The 23548-nt window shown below is 51.6% G+C and overlaps 1 protein-coding gene across 7 annotated transcripts in view; it reads left to right on the forward strand.

The window, feature by feature from the left end:
• Positions 1-23548, forward strand: part of FOXP4 (forkhead box P4) — a 136087-nt gene that overhangs the window by 91711 nt on the left and 20828 nt on the right. For 4 of the 7 annotated variants that reach the window (XM_067531804.1, XM_067531810.1, XM_067531806.1 and 1 more), the window contains exons 6-13: positions 3121-3271; positions 4423-4627; positions 5049-5156; positions 11165-11252; positions 13967-14050; positions 15527-15728; positions 15860-15936; positions 17232-17333. In XM_067531804.1, coding sequence (XP_067387905.1) covers positions 3121-3271; positions 4423-4627; positions 5049-5156; positions 11165-11252; positions 13967-14050; positions 15527-15728; positions 15860-15936; positions 17232-17333 — 1017 coding nt within the window. The remainder of the gene's footprint in view (positions 1-3120; positions 3272-4422; positions 4628-5048; positions 5157-11164; positions 11253-13966; positions 14051-15526; positions 15729-15859; positions 15937-17231; positions 17334-23548) is intronic. The other 3 variants (XM_067531807.1, XM_067531808.1, XM_067531809.1) reach the window with 3 other exon arrangements.

Consider the following 23548-nt stretch of genomic DNA (forward strand, 5'->3'; position numbering starts at 1 on the left):
TCAATGGCCTGGACCGTGGCCTTACTGGTGGGGGTTTCCCTCTGGGATTCCACAGGCCTGTTCCATGAGAGGAACATCGGTACCGCAGTCTTCCATTCCTCAGAGCGCGGCACTGGACCTGGACATGGACTCAGACCACAAAGGTTCGCGTGTTTCAGGCGTGGGGGGTTCCACCCCGCCCACAGCAGAGGCCCTTCCCACAGCTCAGATACCGGCCTCTTCTTCATTGTCACCAGACAAGGCAGTCATGGGACCCTCATCTGCGGTGCCGATGGACGATTTTAAGGTGCAGCAGAACTTATTGAAAAGGGTCACCTCTAACTTGGGCCTCAAAATAGAGGAGCTGCACAAGCTATTTGGAGTATTGGCTTTGGTGGCTCCTAGAAGAGTGGCCCTCCCAGTCCATGAGGGGGGTTGTTAAACTGGCCAAGGCTTTAGCAAACCCCAGCCTCCCTGCCCCCCACATCTAAGAAGGCAGAAAGAAAATATTCTGTACCATCAAAGGGGTTTGAATATCTTTATACCCACCCTGCGCCGGGATCCCTGGTGCTCACGGCCACCAACGAAAGGGACAGATAGGAGAAAGTCAGCTCGACCCCTATACATAAAGCGCCAAGAGACTCGACTTGTTCGGTCGAAAAATTTATTCCAAGGCCAGCGTGCAGCTGCAAGTGGCCAACCAACAGGTACTGCTTGGTAGATATCACTTTAATATCTGGCAGTCGCTGGACAAGTTTGCAGACTCATTGCCCCCCTCCTCCAAACAGGAGTTCAAGACTATCTTAAAGAGGGGAGATCGGTAGCCAGGGCATCTCTGCAAGCAGCTTCCGACGCAGTGGACTCTGCAACATTGATGAGGCAGGTGTCATGGCTACAATCCTGGGGTCTCCTGTCAGAGAGCAGACGGACTCCAGGCTGCATGGCATGAAGGATTCAAGGGCTACGTTGAGGTCCCTCCGCCTTTATACACTACCCTCTTCTAAGAGGCACTTCAAGCCCCAGCGTGAACTGCGGTCTGGGGATCACCTTGGAGAGTGTTTCATGGTCAGGATATTCACGGTCCCTCCAAAAATACTTACCTCCTTGGTATGGTGATCGAGTTCGGGTCATGTCCTCTTGAGAATGCCCTACAAAGCATCCCAGCCATCGGTAACGCTGATTTTCCGATGCCTCGGACCTGGGATGGGGAGCTCCCATTGGTTCCCTTAAGACTCAGGGCACATGGGCCTCAGGGGAACTGGGGTTACACATCAATATCAAAGAACGCAGGGCAATTCTTCTAGCCTGTGCAGTTTTTCAACCACATCTTGCCAACAAGATTCTCATGGGCAATACGGTCTCCGTGTATTATATCAACAGGCAAGGGGGCCCCAATCCCCTGCCCTATGTGAAGAGGCCATGCACTTCTGGGACTTTTTTGCATCAGTCACAATATTCACCCAATAGCAGTTAGTCTGCCAAAGAGTTGTTGACCCCTGGGAGACTATCTCAGCGGGTCTTTCTGCTCTCGCCACTAGTAGTCCCTCCATCCGGAGGTAGGCTCGATCTTCCAAAGGTGGGACAATCCCCAAGTGGACCTCTTTTCCAACAGGAAGTGCTGTCGCTTCTGTTCCTGTCAGGGCCTCAGTGTGGTCTCCATCACCGATGCCTTTCTCCTCTCCTGGTAGGGGAGCCTCCTGTGCACCTTCCCGCTGATACCTCTGATCCACAAGGTCCTCCTGAAAGTGAAGAGAGAGAAGGCACAGGTCATCCTTGTAGCATCAACGTGGCCGCAACAACATTGATTCGGGCTGCTTGTAGAGCTGGCAGGACCCAGGCATTGGACCCTGCCACTGCGCCCAGACCTTCTGTCCCAAGATCAAGGTCGCCTGCTCCACCTGGAGCTGGCCTCCCTCCATCTGATGGCTTGGATGCTCCATGGCTGAGCCAGGAAGAGCGAGCCTGCTCAATCCAAGTTCAGCGCGTGCTCCTGGAAAGCAGGAAGCCATCGACTGAACGTGGCATGTCCCCAACAGAGGTGTAGATCCCGACAATCTTGGAGTATCTGCTCCATCTGAAACCAGAGGGATTGGCCTTCTCATCAGTCAAGGTCCATCTGGCGGCCATATCTGCTTTCCATCCTTTGGTGGAAGGTAGAACAGTCTTTTCACATGAAATGATGACTAGGTTTCTTAAGGGACTGGAAAGACTTTTCCTTCTGATAAGAGATCCTTCTCCTCAGTGGATTTGAACTGAGTCCTATCCAGGCTCACTGGGCCACCTTTTGAATTCATGGCCTCATGCTCCCTCACGTACCTGTCCTGGAAAGTCGCCTTCCTGGTTGCTATCATGTCCACCCGGCGAGTGTTGGAGATCAGGGCATCAACATCAAAACCACTAGGGGAAAAAGTTTTCCGGCACCGGTGCATGTGACGCATGCACACACCTACATTGGGAATGGACATGAGCAACACATCTCGAAGAACAACAGTTACAAGGTAAGTAACTGTTCTTTTTCCTGACCTGACAGGGCTTGTGCTCATTCTTTTTACCAAATAATTAGCTATCTGTAAAGGGGGGCTGTTCTTTACCCATCATGGCCTCTTCCTAGCCCCGGGGAACGCTGCTTGGAACCCCTGTCTTACTTCCCTGTTTGTAGGATAGGATTAATGATCACTTTGCCTTCTTGGCAGGCAGCTCAACGGGCTCATGTGGGTAAAATGTTTGTAGAGCCTCAGACAGGCACTGAGTAGTAGCACAAAGCAGCTGTGGTGTTCTTTATCGCCCTGCGTGATCCCAATGCACAGACGTTGGAAACACACATCGAACAGATGGAGCTGGCTCTCTCAGTGCTCTAAGCAAACACGCACACTCTCTCCTCCCTCTTTTTCTTTTTTTTTTTTTTTTTTCCCCTCTTCCTTCTCCTCCTCTTCCGATAGATCAAAGAGTCTGTCTGGGCTAGGTGCTGAGCAGCTACGGAGGACCAGCGATTTAGGAAAGAGGTCAGTGCTGACCAGGCGTTGGGCTGATGCCGGGATCCAGCACTCTGTGCTGCTCTGTGAGGCTCTTATTCCCTGCAAGGCCTCGGCTGCAGTGTTGAAAATGTTTTGATTTTTTTTTTTTCCTCCTTTTGTCTCCTAGCAGCCATTAGGGAATAAACAGCTGGCGTTCCAGCAGCAGCTACTGCAGATGCAGCAGCTGCAACAGCAGCACTTGTTAAACCTTCAACGCCAAGGGCTGGTCAGCCTTCAGCCGGGACAAGGCACCGTTCCCCTGCAAACCCTTCCACAAGGTAAAGCGCATGGCAAACCTCCTTGCTGTATGCTCTCTGCTTTAAAACCTGATCTCTCTGCTGCAGTCGGCCTGGTGAGCGTTACCCATGCAGAGCAGCTACAGACTCAGCCTCCAAGCTCTTACGCTTTTAGTAGTGGTGGGTGTTTTCAGTGCCCTTTAGGCCTACTTAAGTCCATCTCTTTCCTGCACGACCATGGGCTATACAGGAGCTGGAGCAGTGAGTCTTGGAGTAGATAGCAGTAAAATGGCCTAGGAGCAGTTGAGGTTAATTTTTGTAAGTTCAGTCCTGCTACACTGTCCTGCTGCCAGTGGAGGAAACTGTGTGAGTTTTGCTTTTTGACATTAGTGGGAACAGGATTGGGCCCAAAGCTTACACATGTGATTCCTGTTGTTGAATGGCCTTGCAGACAGGGACTCCTGTGCGGGGCTGGTGGTACAGGCAGAAGTCCGGAACAAGGGATGCATGCCCAGAAGGCAGATGTGTTATGCGTGGAGAATGAATACCCTGTCAGCCTATGGAGGGGTGGCCCTTCTGGTGAAGGGCAGAGGCCAGAGAAAGGCACGACTTCCCTCAGATACAGTCAGGACTCTCCTTGGAAACTCCTCCCTGTTCATTCTGTGAGCTTCATGATCCTTCTGAAATCAGCCTGGGGCCAGCTCCCAAGGACTCGGGTGTCTGTATTTACAGCTGCCTGTTGAAAGTGTGCGGATCTGGCAGGTGGGACAGAATGCCGGGTTGAAACTGGGCTGCTTCCACTGATTCCTTGGACCCTGACACTCAGAACAAATCTTGGAGGGCAGGGGGAGTCCAGGTGACTTGTGGCTCCAAGCCTGAAAGGAAGGTTCCCCCACAGGCCTGCAAACCAGACCCACCAAATTTTCCGTGGCTGTAGGTGAGGCAGCAAGAGGGGAAGCAGCGGCTGCTGCTGCTTGCTTCGTGGCTAGCTAGTGTTCAGGTCTCCAGAGCTGTCAGGCTGGCATTCTTCACCCACCCTTGATTAAACTAAAAGCCGCCCTTCACGGGTGAGATCTTGGGTTCTTCTCAGCACAGGTCACTGCTGGGCAGCGGTGGTTCTCCCATCTATATCTTCACCTTTGTCTCCGTGTGTGTTTTGACTTTTCTCTCCCTTGACCCCGTTTCGCCTCTAGCTGTGTGCCCCTCAGACCTGCAGCAGCTCTGGAAAGAGGTCACTGCTACCCAGCCCGTAGAAGACAGCATCAAGCAAGAGGGCCTCGACCTCACCACCAACACTTCCAACTCTACCTCGTTTTCGGCCGCCAAGGTCTCGCCCCCCATTTCCCATCACTCTCTCCCGAATGGACAGAGCACCATGCTCACGCCAAGGAGGGACAGGTAGAACCAAGCTGGGCCAGCCTTTTGTTTTGTCCCGTAGAACTACGGAAAGGATAGATGGCTAATGGATCCATTGTTTGTCATGGGGGAGCACGAGCAGTGTTGTCCAGTGGATAAGGACTTGAGGGAGTTGGGCTCTTTCCCCAGCTCTGTGGCTGCGTAGGCAGGTCACTTAACCTTTATGCGTCTCTGCTTACCCACCTGGAAAATGAGCTGTGATAATGCTCACCAGCCTCATCAGGCTTGAATGATGCATCTGAGAGGCTTGGATGAAAGGTGCTAGGAGATGCATTAATACTTTGGGGTGGTCCTGCTCTGGAATCGTCTTTGGCATTGCAGTAGCCAGCATGTCCTATTTAAGATCCCCAGTGCAATGGTTTATTCCTTCTCCCCCGTCTAACTCTGGCTCTTGTTCTCTCAGCAGCTCTTCTCACGAAGAGAACCCCGGCTCCCACCCTCTGTACGGACACGGAGAATGCAAGTGGCCTGGTTGCGAAACCCTCTGTGAGGACTTGGGACAGTTTGTCAAGTAGGTCGCCCTCCTGCTGTGTCTTTTCAGCACGCTCCTTTCGTTCCTGACTCCCAGCCAGGCTGTGGAGCTGATAGGGTGGATTGCAAGTTGCCCTGTGCTCGGGAGCCATCCAGACCCTAGCCTTGGCTAGCATCCTGTACGTCAGTACTGCTTTGGGCAGGATGGGGAAGGGTTGATCCTCGCACCTGTACCCTGGGCTGAGGGCAGTAGAGGTAGGTCAGAAAAGCCACAAGTTCTAAGCGTCTGTGGTTATGCTGAGCTCATTGTCTCTTCAGAGACTGCAGCTGTGACTTTAAAATCTCTGGCTATGATTTTCCACAAGTGGCCAGTGATATTTTTTTTTGGGTCACCCAACTTACCGCCTTGTCGAGGTTTGAATTCCAGAGGGCTGGGTGCTCAGCACTGGCTGAAAGTCAGGCCTCTTTGAGGGGTCTCGGAGTGAAGCCCCCAAAATCACTAGTCACTTTTGAGGACATCTTGGCCTTTGTCCCTCTGTGCCCAGGTTCGCCATCTGTACAATAGGGAAGATAGCACTCCCTGTGTCTTGGAGTTGGAAACCCCTAAATTCAGCCAGCGGGTGGACTGTAGATTAAATTTAATAGCCAAATTGGGCCTCCCCCCATCCCAAAACAAGGGGATTAAGCTGTACACACAGGAGCATGTGAGAGGGATGGGGAGAGAGCATGTGCTAGAGGAGAAGAGACTGAAAGAGACGTAGAGAAATCACAGGATTTGGGCAGGGGTGGGGGAGGCAGAGAAGACAAACAAGGAAAGTTAGCAGCTCACCCTCTGTAAGGAAAAAAAAAAGAGAGAGAGAGAGAGCGAGAGCGCGCAAGAGAGAAGAGAAAGAAACAGATGGCAGTGCGGCGCCTGCTGACACTGCTTGTGGGCTCTGTCACTGACTGATTAACTCCACTGTCTAAGAGCCCTCCGCAAGCGTCAGGGTCAAACAAATTGTTTTCACGCTTCGTCAGAGGTTTACTTAATTAGTTCATTTGCAATTAGATCTCTTTGTAGCCGGGATTTTTAGCAAAGACATCAGAAGAAACTGACGGGTTTTCTTCCCTCCCCCCCCCACCCTCCTTTCTGCACTGAAGGGAATGGTGTGGGAGTTGGGACTGAGATGCAATGTGCATGTGTGTGTCTATTTGTGTCTGAAAGACTTCTGTTTTACAAACAGCGCATCAGCTGGTCTCCCCAGCCATGTGCCTGCCTCCCCACTTTGTTCAGCCCAGGGGAGGAGGTACTGGATAGTGGAACAGGTGCCAGCTGCAGTGAATACCAAAGCAGGCTCAGTCAGGTGTTAGGGCAGAATGACTGCTGTGTGTGGGGGCAGATGGGTAAAGAAAGGGAAAGCATCTTTATTCAAAGGAAGGCGCCATCCTCCTCCGCGTACCACCACCCTCAGTTGATGAAGCCAGGAGGAGAGGATACCGGGGCATTTTCCTATTGCAAGAGGATGTTTTGCTCAGCTAATGAAGTAAGGAAGGAAGAGGAGCCAGAGAGGGGTGCCACCTAGTGGTTAGAGCAAGGGGGTTGGTGAGTCAGTACTCTTGGGTTCTGTTCCCTTCTCTGCCTCTGGCTTGCTACACGGCCTTCGGTCAGATTTCGCCTCTCCGCTCCTCAGTTTCTCCATCAGTACAATGGGTCTAATGCTTAACCGACCTCACAAGCAGATTGCAAGTGGGAATGGGCCCAAGGCACCAATACTGAAACTGTCTCAGGAGCTCAGCAGCGTTTGGCTCTCTGGTTTTGGTTTGACTGGTTGCAGAGAGGCACCATCTGAAGTACTGGTATGAATCCTGAGCTTCTCCAATGTTTTGGGTAGAGACTGTTGAAAGAGGGGGAAGAATTTTTGCCAAAATGTTTGTGTAAAAAGAAAAAAAAAGAAAGAAATTGTCTCCATTTCTAAATTTGAAATGTTTCGACCAACTTGAATTTTGGGTACATCTGAATCCAAAGGGTCAATTGGTTCCCATCTCTAGCAAAGAGTTAACCAGTTATTGGGCTTCTTTATACGTGCTAGAGCAGTTTGAGAAACTCCACCACTGACACTGAGATGAAAGAATGAGAGCGCTTTCTGGCTAAGACTGTTCCAATTTTATACTTTCCTTCTTCGGCAGAGAATGCCAAAACTCTTGACAGTTTATTCTTTGCAGAAGTACCCATGTCTTCATCCCATCATGCAGAGGAGCAAGGAGTAGAGATCCCTAGTCCATCTCCAGCTAGATAGGTAGTTGTGATGAAAGAAACTCAGATGCTTTGTTGGTTTAGTTCAGAAACAAGTTGGTTCCATCATGGATAGAAACATTGCCTTTACACCAAGGAGTATGCATGCTGAATCCGACCTAAATGGTCCAGGGCCAGATTTTCAAACAATTTAGGCATGTATTGCATGCTCGTAATTCACAGCTAATTTGCTTGCACAGTTAATGAGGCTGCGCTCTCAAATGTCACCCTGCACACGCAATTATCTGATTTGTGTATATGGTAATCACACCTGTAGGTTAGGCATGCATTTTGCCATGTGATCGTACACCTAATTTATGTGAAAATCTAGCCCATAATGTGAAATTGACCCATAGTGCCCCAGATGAACCACCTTTTCCAAAACTGTGTGTGTCTTGGAAAGTGTAGAGAGATCAACCATCCAGACCCTGGTGGGTTATTATAGCAAGGCCTCCTGGAAGAAGTGAGTTTTAAATGCCTTTGAAGACAGGGAGGGTGCTTGGCATAGCATGCAGAGACATTCAAACATAAGGGACGGTGCGGAAGTTGTTGAGGAAGTTGAGAGAAACGAAATATTGTTATCTGCACATACATATGACCCTGGGGGAGATTTACGGGGGCTTCTACAGGAAGAATGCCCTGCTGGTTAGAGCACAGCACTTAGGAGCCTGACCCTTTTTTTAAACAACTTACCAAGGGTTATGATGGAGAATCCACCACTGGCAATTTTCAAATCAAGTGGATATTTTCCTAAAAGATCTGTTCTAGTTCACTCAGGAATTAATTCATAGAGGTTCTCTGGCCTGTGTTATGCAGGAGATCAGACTAGATGATCACAATGGTCCCTTTTGGCTTCTGTAATCTACTAAACTATTCCTGGAACTGCCATAGACTCTCCCATGTGATCTTGAGCAACTGCTTCCCCTCTCTGTGCCTCAGTTTCCCCATCTGTAAAAATAATTATACTGACTTCCTGTGGATGGAGAGTGGAAGCTAATTCATGTCTGTAAAGGCTTTTGAGGACTCTAATATTAATATTTAGCTCTGACATAGCATTTTTCATCAATGGCTCTTAGAAATGCTTTACAAAGGAGGTCAGTATCCCTACCTCTGATTTACAGAAACTGAGGCACAGAGAGATGAAAGGACTTGCCCAAGGTCGTGCAGCAGGCCAGCAACAGACCTGGGAACAGAAACCAAGTTTCTAAAGACCTGTGTCGTATTCATTGGGCCACACCGCCCTAGACGAAAGGAAATGTGGAGGGGGTCAAACAGCAATTCGGTGAAAATCAGAGCGAGGCAAGGTGATTTATTTATTCCTGACCTGATTCGCCTGCCCCTAGAGAGACTTTAAGTAATGGAGCAATAAAGGAGATGACAAACGTCACCCCTCTGAAGTAAAATCCAAGATCCTGCAAAGCAGGGCTCTCCTATCACTTGCCGTCTGAGTCATATTACAACAGGGCAATTCTATTGCAAGTCGGAGCTCGGGTGACTGTGGGCCAGATCCTTAGCTGGTTCCAGTAAGCCAATTGAGCTAGGCTGACTTGACAGCAGCTGAGGATACTGCCTCATTTGTACCATGTGTGTGATGGGAGGAGAAGGAAAATCCAGAGCATGTGGAAGGGGAGAGCAGGGAATGGAACTGACAGGGACAGGAAGACCGGAGAGAGAGAGGCCAAAGGGGGATGAATGGGCAAGAGGGAGGCGTGTGCAGCATAGCATCACTGGGGAGCATGAGACACGCAGCTCCCAGCTTTGATATTGCTGTTGGCCTGTGATCAGCAGCCCCCCGCAGCTCAAGGGGCTCGGTTTCCACAGCACCCAGGGAGGCGGGCTCTCTGCTGTTCTGTTGTGTGGCGTTGGTTGCTGTTAGAAGGAGAGGTTTGATAGCAGGGATCTGTCGAGCGGTGGAGTCGGGGAGGGGGAACAGAGAAGCGGAGGAGCGGCACGGCTTGAGATGAAGGGGAAGAAGGGGGACGCAGAGCTCAGGAAAAAGGGGTGAGCGGGGAGAGGAGAGGCCGATGGCAGACTGCTGACAGAGCAGAGCGCTTGTCGCACGGGGCTAGGGAGACAGAGCGTTGGCTGTGCACGTTTAGTCAGCGCGGCTGACAGGCGCTGAAGGGGATCCTCCTGGTGTGTCTTTATCAAATCCCCTCACCTGTGGCAACGCCTGTGGATGAGTCTGAACCAAGGGGTGCCCACAGTTGCCAGACCAAGAACTGCTTTATAAAGCACCGTCCTGGCACATGTATTTAAACATCAAAACTTAATGCAGCTGTCTTTTTTTTTTCTTGTGCCTTGAATTCACCCAGGTGGAGAATTACTGCTGCTCGTTCTGAGCTCACCAGTGTCTTGTGTGAGCTTTCGTCCTGTGCCGTGGTTTCAGGGAGAGGCAGGACTTAGGCTGTGTTGTCAGGCTCAGAAGGCCACGTTCACCTTAGCTTTGAGCGTCCATGCTTTAGTGAGATGGGGTGTGGAGGAGGGATGTTCACAGAGCTGTGTGGGTCAGGATTGATTCCTGGCTGGCGGATGATCCTAATCTGCACTGCAGAGAAGAGCAAGGCATCCCCCTATTCCAGAGAGAGTCCAGAGCCTGGCACCTCTCGCTGAGATATCTCCACTTTCCCTGGATTCCAGACTAGGGGATAACTCCTCCTGTCCTGATGTGCGAGTCCACGCTCATGGCTGGGACCTCTGGTTGGTTGAGTGAGCTGCCTGGGAGCATCGAATCTGGAACGCTTTGGCTTTTCACAGGTGGCATGTTCATGACTGACGTGTCCTGTATGTTCTTCTGTGAAAGCGAGCACGAACCGTTTGGAGGCCGTACACACGTCCCAACAAGAGCCCTAACTTTGTAAGGAGAAGGCTCTGCCGTTGAAGGGGCCAGGAGGTTATTGTTTTGGTTGCAAAGAGAGGAAAGAGAGCCTTGTGGTTAAGGCACAGAACCTTGAGTCGGGAGACTTGGGTTCTATTCCCAGCTCTGCCACCACCCTGGGGCAAGTCACATCCCCTACTTGGCCTCTGTTGCCCCATCTGTAAAATGGAGGTGCCAATATTTACCTATCTGGGCGAGGGTGTTTGCAAGGCTTCATGCATTAATGTTCGCAAGGCACTAAGAGACTAGGATGCCGAGCACCTTAGAAATTCTACCTCCTGCCTGGGGGGAGTTCCTTATGGAATGCAAATGACTTCCCATAATGCTCCCTCTGTCTACCTGGAATCGTGCTCCTCTGGTAGTGTCAGTCGTACCAGGTTCATCCTGGAAATGGGATTCTCCAGTTGAGCTTAAGGTGCCATCTGTTGAACCGTACTCGCACCTTGTCAGGCATGTCCTCTGCCGCTCCCAGATGTTTGTCTTGTATTTCAATGGACTCTGTTGCAAACTACCACTGAAAAGATCCAAGTGCTGTTGAGGAAGGGCTTGAGAGACGGTGTGGTCCAGTGGGTAGGGCATTGACCTGGGAGGTGAAAGACCAGCTGTTCTGTTCCTAGCTCTGCCAGTGACCTTGGTCAGGTCACATCTCTGCTCTGTACTTCACTATCCCCTCTCACACTTTGTCTCCTCTGTTTACATTGCAAACTCACCAGGGCAGGGACTGCCGTGTAATATAACTAGCAGATTAGGGCCTCCAGTGCTACTGTAATGCAAATAAGAGGTGCCCCCAACAGCGCTCGCAGGCCATAGGTAGGTGCGGACATGGGTCGATAGGAAATGCTGTGTTTCATGGCAGGCTCTGGAACTGTCACTATAAAATGCGTCGTTCTCTGTCTAGACACCTCAATATGGAACACGCGCTTGACGACCGGAGCACGGCCCAGTGTCGAGTTCAAATGCAAGTGGTGCAGCAGCTGGAAATACAGGTAGGTGCAAAGCAAAGAGACTTGAAGGGTGGTGGTGAGTGATGCTCTTGACCTGCCCTGGATGTCAATGGCAGAACTAAGCTGCCCTCCATAGGGAGGCACTAGTTGGGTCAAAGGGTCGGTAACAAGATAACCGGCTTGTGGTGTATTCAGGTCACTGTTGGCCGTAAGTCACTGATGTGATGGGTGCATCTCAGTTTGGGTGCTTAGCTCATTAAAGACGAGGTATGTTTGCAGTAGAGGTGGTGTCAGGGAAGGCCACCCTGCCTCCGCTCACACGGTGTCTGGCGTGGCACAAACGAAAACCGCCTCCGGGCCTGTCAGCGCAGCACCTTTTATGGGTGCTAAATTAATCTGAGAAAGAAAAGGAGCCAATCCACAAATCAGGGTGACATGGCTGGGCAAGTGCCACGTCTGCAGAGGGACACTTGAGCTTGCCTCAGCGCTCATTGCATTTGGATAGTCGTCATCTTAGCAGAGATGTAGACTTACCAGGAACCAGGAAATGTGATGTTTGACAAAGTATTCTCAGACCTCCTAGGTCTGCTCCCCTGGTCCTTAGCTGCAACAATGTGCCATCTTGTGTGACTGACTCTGGGGCGGGCTCTTATTACCCAGATTACTTTGGCTGCTACATCATACGTGCGCTGAGGTTGGGAGGGTAAAAGGAGTAGCCTTACACTGTAACAGAGGTATCAATGGCAGAGGAGGCTGTGCTCCAGGGGAGCCAGCTGGTATAATTTTGGACGCTGGCAGCTTCTGGCAAGAGTTAAAGCAACAGAGGATGAAGCTGATGGCGGGGAGGGGGCGAGGGATGGAAAGGAGGTGGACACAAGCAAAAGAAAATTAGAGAAAAAAATTCCCGAGAGCGCTGGTTGGAAAGTGAAGTTGAGATTCTAAAGCAGCCTGAGTCAAACCGTGTGACTCCATCCTGTTCCCAAACACTCACTAAAGCAAGAGGTTGAAAGCAATTACTGGAACTTAAAGAGAGAGGGAAGCGAGGGAGGGGGAGGAAAAAAAAAAAAAACCTGAAGGGATAGCATAAAGCTCCGTGCGCGCAGAGGAGAAGCTGCCACCAGAGCTACCAATTATAAAGTTTTCAGCGCGGAGCTCCCGCTGTGTCGGTGGAGAGTGTCTGCATCACGAGGGTAGATCTGTCAGCTCTAATGAGAGCCACGACAGCGCAAGAGCGTCACAGCCGCTCAAACTTCCAGCCAACTCGGCTTCGGCTACAGCTTTTAACTCTTTCCTCGCCTGGCTCACCTCCTCCACTCCCTGCTAAGGCCTCTGATCTTATCGGCATGGGTGGAGGCCAGGGGGAGGGGGAGGTAGCTTCTTTGGGTGTCTCCGGGATTGTGCGCGGGGCCCTTCAACCAACCCAGAGCATGAGGGGATGAGGCAGAAAGGGAAGGTGACACGAAGGGATACGGTGTCAGATCCCATTGCCTCTCCAGAGTTCAGAATCTCTTCTTGTGCCACAGTGAATATTTCACCCTTCTCCGCACTCTGAGAAACAAACACTCACGCAGGAGTACACAATTAAAGCAATGTTGCACATCTGGGTGGATGGCTGGGTGTGTGAGGGGTAGGTCGGGAGGGGAGAACAGAAGGAGGGTGATGGTGGTGGGGAGGATAAAGAAGTAGGATCTGATGCATTGACGGGTGGGCAGGGGAAATACAGGCACACGGGTAGAGAACACAGAGGATTGGCAGAAGAGACTGATGGGAAGGCGAGAGCAAGAGGGATGGATGGGGAGAAGTGGACAGACTCCTCAGATGGAAGAGGGAGGCATGAATACAGAGCAGAGCGACAGGCACGTGGGAAGCGGAGAGTGACAAACCCAGAGAACAGAAGAGTGGGGAGCGGAAGGGGATGATGGATGGATGGATAGGAGAGGGGAGGTCTTGGTGGATCTAGAACAGGGGTTCTCTAACTTTTTTTCCTGTGACCCCCTTTGAAAATATTTCAGGCTGTGATGGCCCCGTCCCCCTCCCCACACAAAATTGATGACCCCCCGCCATGCCATGCCATCTTTACCGGCATGCACGGGGGCTGACAGCTTGCAACCCTCCCCCTCATAATAACCTTGCAACCCCCCCCCCCAAGGGGTCACAACCCCCGGTTTGAGAACCCCTGACCTAGAGGTAAAGATGCATGGAATTCCTCCATTTCACAATAGATTTTTCATCCCGGCACACAGAGCGGCGCCTTTACAGCGAGCGGGCCGGAGCCGCTGCATTCCTGTGCCGTCGGAGGCATGGGGATGGCAGGCAGACATCCCGGGAGCCATCAGCACACGTCCAGCTCTTGCTCCCCCAACAGGACACGGCAGTTCTGTAGAGGGCCAGAAAAGTGGTACCGTAGCCAACTTCATGGCTCTCAGGAACATTCTGTATTACCAGAGAGATGCTGGTGCGGGGGGGAAGGTTGTAGACCACAACACCAGCAGCCTCTCACCACTCTGAGCACCAGGGGGAACGAACGCCCCAGGACTGAAGAGAACAGCCCCGCTCTGTCACATGCCGCACGCAGGGAACGTTGGCCAGACCGTGCCAGGCCTATGGGTGCCAGGCGAGGGGTGGGAAGGGAGCTCAAATCACCTTGCAGCAGAAGCACGTGGCAGCGAGCGCTGCCTGGGGGGCTGGATGCCAGGGAGCCCTAGCCGTTCTCGTGCGGCAACAAGTGACCTCTTCCCTTCTGCTTCGCCTCACAGCTGGCGAAAGAAAGCGAGCGTCTCCAAGCAATGATGGCCCACCTCCACATGAGACCTTCGGAGCCTAAGCCCTTCAGTCAACCTGTAAGCACCAGCCCGCCTTCCCCATCTGCCGCTCATCCCCTCGCGTCTCCTCTTTCTCTGTCTCTTCATCCCCGTCCCATCTGTCTGCCCAGCTCCCCCGAAGCCCGTTCCCAGTGCCTTACCGCCCTCCTGCTCTCTGGTCTCACCCGGTGGTTTGGGCCCAGCACGTGCAGACCGGCGGGTCCCTGTTAGTGACGCAGCGGCAATCCAAGCCAGGCAGGGTCTCTGATGTGCTCCCTGCCTCAAGCCCCGTTATGATGTCTTTGTAGCAGTGATCCCTGAGTGATGTGCTGCTGGTTGTCTCCGCCCTAGAGGGTCTGTGCTTGGCTCCAGTCCATGCCACTCCCCTTACTAGCCATCTAGTGCTTTAGCAGAACGCACCTCCCGTACCGCTCAGGTGCTGACTTGCTCTGTGTTAGAGGCCCCTGGGAATGCTGGGTCCCCCCTCCCCCGCATGGTGCCAGGACCCCATCCTCCTGCAGGAGTTCGTTCATTAGAAGGTCGGCCTTTCTTTCCAGCTCGGACGCCTGCTCCCACCCTGTCTCCATGGCTCTTCTGTCCCTGTTGACTAGTGAGCCTGGCTAGGGGCATGAGCCAGTGTAACCCCATCCGTGCCCCCCGAACTGCTCTGCTTCCCTCCCCTGTCCCCCTGAAAAACTCACCAATGGGATGGTTGTGCCTATCCCCCACAAACCGGATGCAGCGCCCTTAATATCTCAGTACCTGATCCCGCCCAACCTCCTCTCTCCGCTCTCGCGAGGGGCAGGGCAGGGCCAGGGTCAGACACTTCCAAGGACCATCTGTGCGCTGCAGAGGGGTAGTGCCGATGGCGTTGCATTTCCTCCCGAGTCGGCGCTGAGCCGGTGCCCCTGCGTGATGTTCTAGTCGTGCCCTCTCTAAGATGAGCTGTAGCTCCAAGGCCCTGACCCCCGACCTCGTGCACGGTTTGAAATGGCAATTGTCCTGTCCGATGTCTGTCTGGGTGATGACTCCTGAATTCCACCTGCTGTTTCGGTGGGATGCAGGATTCTCCGCTTCCTGCTCATAAAGCTTCACTTCCCGTCCTGTTCAGCAGCTGTCCCGAGTTCCATCCCAGAGCTGGCTGCATTTCAGCAGGGCGGGAAGTGATGCCTGTGTCCAGCTGGTATGTCAGCTTGCAAAGTGCTTCAGGATTAAGGCACTTGGGGCTGGACCTAAGTTGCACTGAAGCCAGCGGGAGCCTTTCTAATGACTCCAGTGACTAGACTTTCTAGTGACTCCACAAGGATCAGGCCCACGTGAGGCTGTGATGTGTTGGTAACAGAGTTTTCCTGCAGCTGGTTTGATCCATGAAAGCTCCACTGTCATGTCCATCCCCTGGTTAAGAGGGCCCTGTGTGCTCTCCTGTGTCTCACGGGGGGAACCTAAACACTCTCCTGAGACCATCTCCATGCACGTTCCCAACTGCTCTCAATTTCTTCCGCCCTGTCTGTGCAGCTGAACCTGGTCTCGAGCGCCACCCTCTCCAAGAGCACTTCAGATACCTTCCCAGACGGCTTACCTCATCCCCCCACCTCTGCCACTGCCCCCATCACCCCCTTGCGGCAGGGCCCGTCCGTCATCAGCTCCTCCACCTTACAGACCATGGGCGCCATTCGCAGGAGAAACCCTGAAAAATTCTGTCCCCCAATATCTTCAGGTAAGAGTGCTGGTGGGTGGGGGCAAGTCCTCAGGGCATCCTGTGTCATTGATGGTCATGTGGATTCGATTCCTTCATGTTCTCTCTCTCTCTCTCTCTCTCTCTCTCTCTCTCTCTCTCTCTCTCTCCAGAGCTTGCACAGAATCACGAGTTTTATAAAAACACAGATGTCCGGCCGCCCTTCACGTATGCGTCACTCATCCGGCAGGTGAGGAACCCCTTTCAGCTCCAGGGGGCTGGAAAGCAGTTGTCCGTCCCCCCATGTGGCAGTCGGGTCACGATCAGGGCTGAGAACTGGGAGGCCGGACTCCATCCCCAGCTCTGCTTTGCGATCTCGGTGTCCCTCGTTATCAAATCAGGATAACAACTCCAGGGGGGAGGCATGGAAAGGGTTAATGCCTTAGGGGCCAGATCCTCAGCTGGTGTAAACAGGTGTAGTTCCATTGCTCTGGTTGTGTGCAGATGACGTGGAGATCCTCAGGTAAAAGGCACTTCAGTCAAGTGAATTATTGTTGTTACCATTTTCGTGAAATATTGACTGTGCATTTAAAGATCTGCCCCTGGGGGTGGGCTCCCAGTGGGTGGGCACTGATTGCCTCTGCTGGTGGGAGTCGCATCAGAGAGGCAGAAGAACTGGTCCGTGAAAGTGGCGATCCCTAGCGGTGATCCCTCCAGCTCAGGATCCTGAACCGGCGCTGGGAGGGAAGCTGGCCTTGCGTGTGCTCTACCGACTCGATGGATAATTGGAAAAACCCCGTCTCCAGAGTCATCAACCAGCACCATGGAATCCACATCTTAAAACTCGGGAGAGGCAGGGCGTAGTGGGACTGGCCAGGGATGGCCATTTGTGTGATGTTCAGAGCGCAGGCACCATGTCCCATGGAGCAAATCCAAGGGCAGGCGCTGGGGCTTTGGGTATAGACAGTTCCACTCCATCAGTATCTCTCAACCCTTCCAGCCCCTTTTTCCTGGATGGACCAAATGTGTGAGCCTTTGATTTGCATATGCAAATATGCTTATGAAAAAAATGCAAATTGGAGCACTCCTATTGTTCGGTCTTTGGCTCTAGGGAGGTCTTCAAAAGCCCATGCCTGACGCAAACTAGGTTAGTTTAGAAGGGTGATCTCTGCCACTGTCACTCCATTTAACTCCTCTTTGGACAGTAAGACTAGCTGTACTTTCTTTGGGGTTAATTTGACTAGCACACACAACTTTTTGGCAGCACGGCCCAGTGGGTAGTGCACTGGAGTGGGAGTCGGCAGTCCACCCTGAACTGCTGAATGATTCCGGTGCAAGACACTCGCCCTGCATCTGTATAGCAGGGTTTGCAGTGCTCGTGTGCTTTGAGATCTATGGATGAGGCCCCATCGTGATCCAACCGGAACCCCTGGATCTCCTGCAGCCCCATCATTGGTGACAGGCATGATTGGTGATACAGACTCTTGGGATTGATGTTTTATGAGTACTTCTTTCTTTTTGCCCCCACCCCACTCTGAATTCCAGGCCATCCTGGAGACTCCAGACAGGCAGCTAACACTGAATGAAATCTACAACTGGTTCACACGGATGTTTGCCTACTTCAGGAGGAACACTGCCACCTGGAAGGTAAAGCCCAGCCTGGGATTTAATTCTTCACCTCCTCTCCTTAAGCTGCAGAGCTCTGCTCGGAGTGCTGGCGGTACATGGCAGGATTTGCTGCAGGGGCGGCTTTCGTTAGCGGTGGGCTCCAGCTCACAGCTAGGGATGTTGGAGAAGTACTTTTTCCTTTGACTCCTGCCTATTGAAGTGGTACTTTGGGGGCTTGTCAGCACTGGAATATGGGGTCGTTGGAGGACTGGGGGGGTGTTTGCCATAGATTTTAGCTAGGCCGTACATGCGAGAATGGCCTTAACCTGTCCCCCAGTTCCACAGTCTCCAGCGAATCACTGTCTGGTAATGTTCTCCCATTGCCTCGTGAGTCCTTCTTCACGGCACCTTCAGTCAGTGACATTTCTCACCACCTCATTGCATCGCCCGGCAGCGCCGGGCAAAGCCGTGACACAGACCGGTCCGTCTGTCTGAGCCGAGCGTCTCGGGGTGGCAGGAGTGAGTGGAAGGCTGTTGTGTTTCTCTGAGCAGTTGGAGCATGACCTGAGATGGGCGCAGTTCCCCTCCCAGCACAAGGCCAGTGAGCCCCAGGGGTCCCTCTGAAGCCCTAAGGTGTAAATGGTGCACTCCCGTGCAAAGGAGCAAATGTCACCTTGTGTCCCTTGGTTAACAGAGAAACTCGCATTTCCAAGTGTGCTGGGATGTCACCATTCCCCAGCGTTACAGGGCAAAGCAACCTCGCAGGACTTCCCAGCTGTGCTTTGCCCCCAGGCAGGCGAACGCCCGACGTGCCAGAGAGATGGGCTCGACTCAGCAGCTGGCAGAGTTGGCTTTTCATTGTCTGGCCTTGTATAAAGGCAGAACTCAACCGAGCTACACCTTTTTTGCGAGCCGCTGGATTGTGTGACACGGTGCCAGCTGGGGGGAGGATGATGGGATAACAGTGGTGAATTGTGGGGTTTCTGAAAGGGGGTTATGGACCAGCTAGCGTGTGAGCACCCAGCTGACCCCTCCCTATCTGCCTTAGGGCTTTCTGTAATGCCCGTAGCTATAGCATCTTGAGCACCGACCGACTGACTGATCCCCAGGCTGACTGGGCACCCATAGGTCATAATGAAGTCAGTGGTTAAGACGAATGCTCGGTTCTGCTGCAAAATCAGGCTCTTTTATCTAAGCATTTATTTATCTCCCCTCTTCCCCCTCCCCCACCAACCTCCAAATGTGTCATCCAACTCCAGGGAAGGTCAGATGTGAATGAAACCTACATTCTGCCGCTCACTAGGGTTTACGCTCTAAGGTAGGGGCTGTCCAGTGTAGCCCCCAAGGCATGGGTGCACGAGTGAACAGCTCCCTCGGAAAGGCTCAGGAACTAGGGCTGGAGCTAAACCTGTACATCTCGCCTACAGGAGAAGGGTATTTAAAAAAAAAAAAAAAAAAAAAAAAAAAAAGAGAGAGAGGCACTAGAAATAGAAAATAAGGTTAATGATAACCCGGGGGCTGGTGTCTCACTGCGTGCGGCAAAAAGAGACGCCTCAGCCGAGCTGTGAAAGGCTCCAACTGGGTCTCCAGAGCAGCCGTGGCTCTTGCTGGGATGCAGATGCTCATCTAAGGGGAGGAGGAGATGCTGTGAGAGCTGGCTGCAGCCCGTCGTTCACCTTGGCGAAAAAGCGGGTGAAAGTCAGGCTTGTGTAGAGAGAGCAAGAGAGGATGGTGAGAGTCACTGGCATGTGGCTCAGGAGGCCTGGCTTCAGCACTCGGCCGCAGACTGGCTCTGTGACCTTGAGCAAGTCTCTTCATTTTGCTTTGCCTCAGCTTCCCCTCTCCCTGCTTTTGTCTTGTCTGTTGAGACTGTAAGCTCTTGGGGGTAGAGGGACTGTTTTACTTTGTATGTACAGCACCTTGCACAATAGATTCCTGATGTCAATTTGGGCCTCTAGGTGCTGTCAAACTGCCTATAGTAATAAATTTCCCCTCCCCATTTGCTGGGGTTCATGGCACCAGGGCAAGACGGGGTTCCCCAGGCAGGGCCATGGGGCTGTGATCTCTGGGTGCAGCGTAAGTCGAGTCTGCATAGGAGCTGAGTCCCCCAAAACCTGAGCTGGGTGCAAGCAGGACCAACCCCTGTGACGTCAGTAGATGTGCACCCACTTACCTCAGGCCTGAAGTTGGCCTCTTGTGTCTCTGGTTCACCGTGCATGTCCCCTCTGTAGAACAGACTCCGCTTATTCTTGGTGCCTTTTCCATTCAACGGTTCTAATCTAGATCTGGAGAGACCCTGGCAGGGCGGCTTCAAGGAAGGGGCTGGGGACCACTATCTCCAGTGGGGAAGGCAAGGGTCGTGTTCTTGCTTCTAGGCATTGCTGCCTTCCAGTCAGCCTCCCGATAAGATCCCACCCTCCAGACGTGACATAATTCTGCCAGCGTCACAGGCAGATCTTGATACAATCACTCCCTCAGACAGGAAGCCAGAGTCATTGTGTAGCCCGTCAAACCCTGATAAGAGCTCGGCCGAGCCAGCTGCCTGTTAACTGAACTGAGAGGACGACGGGGTAGGTGGATGAATTGAAGGGAATCATCCTCTCCAGTGGAAACTGGAATCCCAGACTCACCTGCAAGCACCGTATTTGTATTTATTATGTGAATTATAGTAGTGCTGCGAGACACCCCCAGCTCAAATCGGGGTCCTCCTTGTGCTTGCTGTTGTGCATAACCGTAGTATGAAGCAGCCCCTACCCCAAAGAGTGTACAACCCAAATACAACAAGGGGAGACAGAGGCAGCGAGCGGGGAAGTGTCTTGGCCCAGGTCAGCAGCAGAGCCCGGTCTCCTGACTCCCAGGCCATCGTCATGTCCTCTAGAGCAGCATACCTCTCGGGGACCTGAGCCCGGTCTGGCGGGAAGGGTCCCATTGCTGACTCTTCCCACCCATAGCATAGGGTGTTGGAGGACCTCACTGCACAAGCCTCGCAAGCCTAGTGAACCTCCGTGTTCAGGATTGTGGCTCTTTGGTTTTCACCTTTCCCCTTTCGCCCTTTATAGGTTGATCCTTCTTTGCCCCTTCGCCCACTGATGGTCCTCATCCTCTCTGGCTTGCTTGTGTTATTATTATTATTGATCTCTTGTTTGACTTGTACCAGGACTTCCTTGGGCTAGGTGCTGCATAACAAGGACAGTCCCTGCCCCTAATGAATTTACAGCCCGAGTAAAGTGCCCATGACGTCGTCACACACTAATGCCAGTGGGCTTGAGCAGTTCACCAAGCTGGCACCTCCATGGCCCAGACAGCAGGGCAGTAAGTGGGCCCCGGTTTAGCACTTGTGCGGCAGGGGCAGTCAAAGTTTAGAAGGTTCATTTCGGGTCAGTGTCCGGAAGTCTAGAAGCCTGTCTGACATACCCAGCCTTGAAGGGTGCCAGGCAGGAATTCTCAAGTAGGTGTTGGGGTAGTGGGGTTGGTTCTTCCCGTTGGATTGGAAGTCCCCTCAGAGCTGTCTCTCGCAGCTTTGATTGCGTCCCGCTCTGGAACTGAGAAGTTCAGAGGCTGCTGAGAGAGTGGGTGTGGGAGGTACAGTGGGGGAATGCTACATAAGAACAGCCAGACTGGGTCAGACCAGTGGCCCATCTACCCCAGTATCCTGCCTTCTGACAGGGGCCAGTGCCAGGTGCTTCAGAGGGAATGAACAGAACAGGTGATCATCAAGTGATCCATCCCATCAGCCATTCCCAGCCTTTGGCAAACAGTGACCCCTGCCCATCCTGGCTACTAGTCATTGATGGACATATCCTCCATGAACTTATCTAGTTCTTTTTTTGGACCCTGTTATAGTCTTGGCCTTCACAACATCCTCAGGCAAAGAGTTCCACAGGTTAACTATGTGTTGTGTGAAGAAATACTGCCTTTTGTTTGTTTTTAAACCTGTTGCATATTAATTTCATTTGGTGACACCCCCCCCCCCCCCAGTTCTTGTGTTTATGAGAAGTAAATTACACTTTATTTACTTTCTCTACACCAGTCATGATTTTATTAGACCTCTGTCATATCCCCCTTAGTCATCTCTTTTCCAAGTTAAGTCTCTGTTTTATTAATCTCTCCTCATATGGAAGTTGTTCCATACCCCTGATCATTTTATTTGCCTTTTTCTGTACCTTTTCCAATTCCAACATATCATCTTTGAGATGCGGTGACCAGATCTGCACACACTATTCAAGATGTGGGCGTACCATGGATTTATAAAGAGGCAATATGATATTTCCTGTTTTATTATCTATCCCTTTCCTAATGATTCCCAACATCATTAGTTTGTTTGGTTTTTTTTGGCTGCCGCTGCACATTGAGTGGATATTTTCAGAGAACTACCCACAATAACTCCAAAATTTCCTTCTTGAGTGGTAACAGCTAATTTAGACCCCATCATTTTATATGTATAGTTGGGATTGTGTATTTCAATGTGCATTACTTTGCATTTATCAACATTGAATTTCATCTGCCATTTTGTTGCCCAGTTTCGTGAGGTCCCTTTGTAATTCTTCACAGTCTGCTTTGGACTTAACTATCTTGAGTAGCTTTGTATCAGCTGCAAATTTTGCCATGTTAAAGTTCAAAAGAGGGTTGATTGGCAGGGGATGAGAGCTTCTTATTCGAGCCAGTCCAGTTCACTCCTTCTCAGTTGGCACGTGCCTTTTGCAGTGAACAGTTTGCTGCAGGTTGTACCGCTAGCTAGCTGTGGTTTGTATATGAAGCCATGCATGGATATAAAAGGAGAACAGATGTTCCAATGGTTAAAGCATTGAAGTGGGACTCAGTTCCCTGCTCTGACACAGGCTCCCTGTGTGCCCTGGGGCACAGGTAATCGCTTTGGGCCCCAGTTCCCACATCTGTAAAACTGGTTTAATAACCCATTCTTTATCTGCCTTGTCGTCTTTGACTGGGAGCTGTCCGGGGCAGGAACTGTCTTATACTATATGTCTGTGCAGAGCCCAGCAAAATGAGTCCCTGATCTCAATTTGGGGCCACACTGCCACAACGGGAATAATTAATGAGAGACTTGTTAATGTTGCAGTGGAATGAGCACTCACTCACAATCAGTATGAAGAGCCGTCTCTTTGGTTTTCAGGTTCTCTGTTAGTATTCTTTAGAAACCCCACTGGGTTGAGATCAGTAAGGGCCCATCATTTCCCACTGATGCAAGGTCCCAGCACTGTACTGTCTTGCTGGCAAAGTAACTTGGAAAGCTTTGACATGGACAATTCACTCATAACTGCTCTGAGCTCCATCCACAGACAGAGGTGAATAGCTGATCTGTTTGAGGACAAAATGTGAGCTTGGGAAAGATTTCCATTCTTGTTTGTTTAGGGATTTATAAAATCTTAGATGACAGAGACAGAAAAATATCTATTAGGTGACATCTACTCCATCCACTTGCCAAGCCAGAGTTTTTTTCCCTGGTGTATATTTACTTATAATACAACAAAATTCAACTCCGTTTAACTCAAAGTTGGATCAGAGCACTTAAAGGGACACTATGAATATAAAACTTGGGGGGGGAATCTTTATCCATGATTCAAATAACATCTTTTAGGGTCACTTTTATATTAATGTTGCATTCATGAAAGTTTAATAAATGATCGCTAGATATTTTAATTATTATAGATTCCAACAGCTCAATACGTCACTTATAACTATGATTTATGACTCGATCTTATTACAATGGCTTTTTTAATTGTGTGGAAAATTTTGACTTTTCATTGGGGAAAAAAAAATTGATTTCAAAATGTCACCACAGCACCTCATGGGATTTGTAGCTCAAATTTCTCATGCCCCCGTTCTCCTCTGTAGGCTGGGTTCCCTCAGGCCTGCCGATTGGGGGGGGGGGCAGCAAAGGGGGCAATTGCCCAGAGGCACAGTGATTTAAAAGGGCCCAGGCTATGGCCAGCAGGTGAAGCTTCCCCTTGGGAAGGCTAGATCCCCATCCCGCCTCTTCTGCCTGCAGGCCCGCCCACACTCTGCCCCAGGCCCTGCCCCCTCCCCATTTTGGCCCTCTCCCTGCTCACAGGGTGCATCCTTCCTGCTGCCACCCTCCATCCTCCTCCCCCCCCCCCCCCCCGCACACCCCGCCTTCCTCCAAGGATCCTGCAGCTCACACTCTCTGCCCCTCCCCTGAGCTGAGCTTATTTATTATGCACCATGCAGGTTCCTGGGTGGCGCAGGAGGTGGTATCTGCTACTCAGCTTCCCAGG

This window comes from Emydura macquarii, unplaced genomic scaffold, assembly GCF_026122565.2.
Source record: "Emydura macquarii macquarii isolate MOO-44397 ecotype Brisbane River unplaced genomic scaffold, CSIRO-AGI_Emac_v2 contig_3220, whole genome shotgun sequence".
Lineage (NCBI taxonomy): Eukaryota > Metazoa > Chordata > Testudines > Chelidae > Emydura > Emydura macquarii.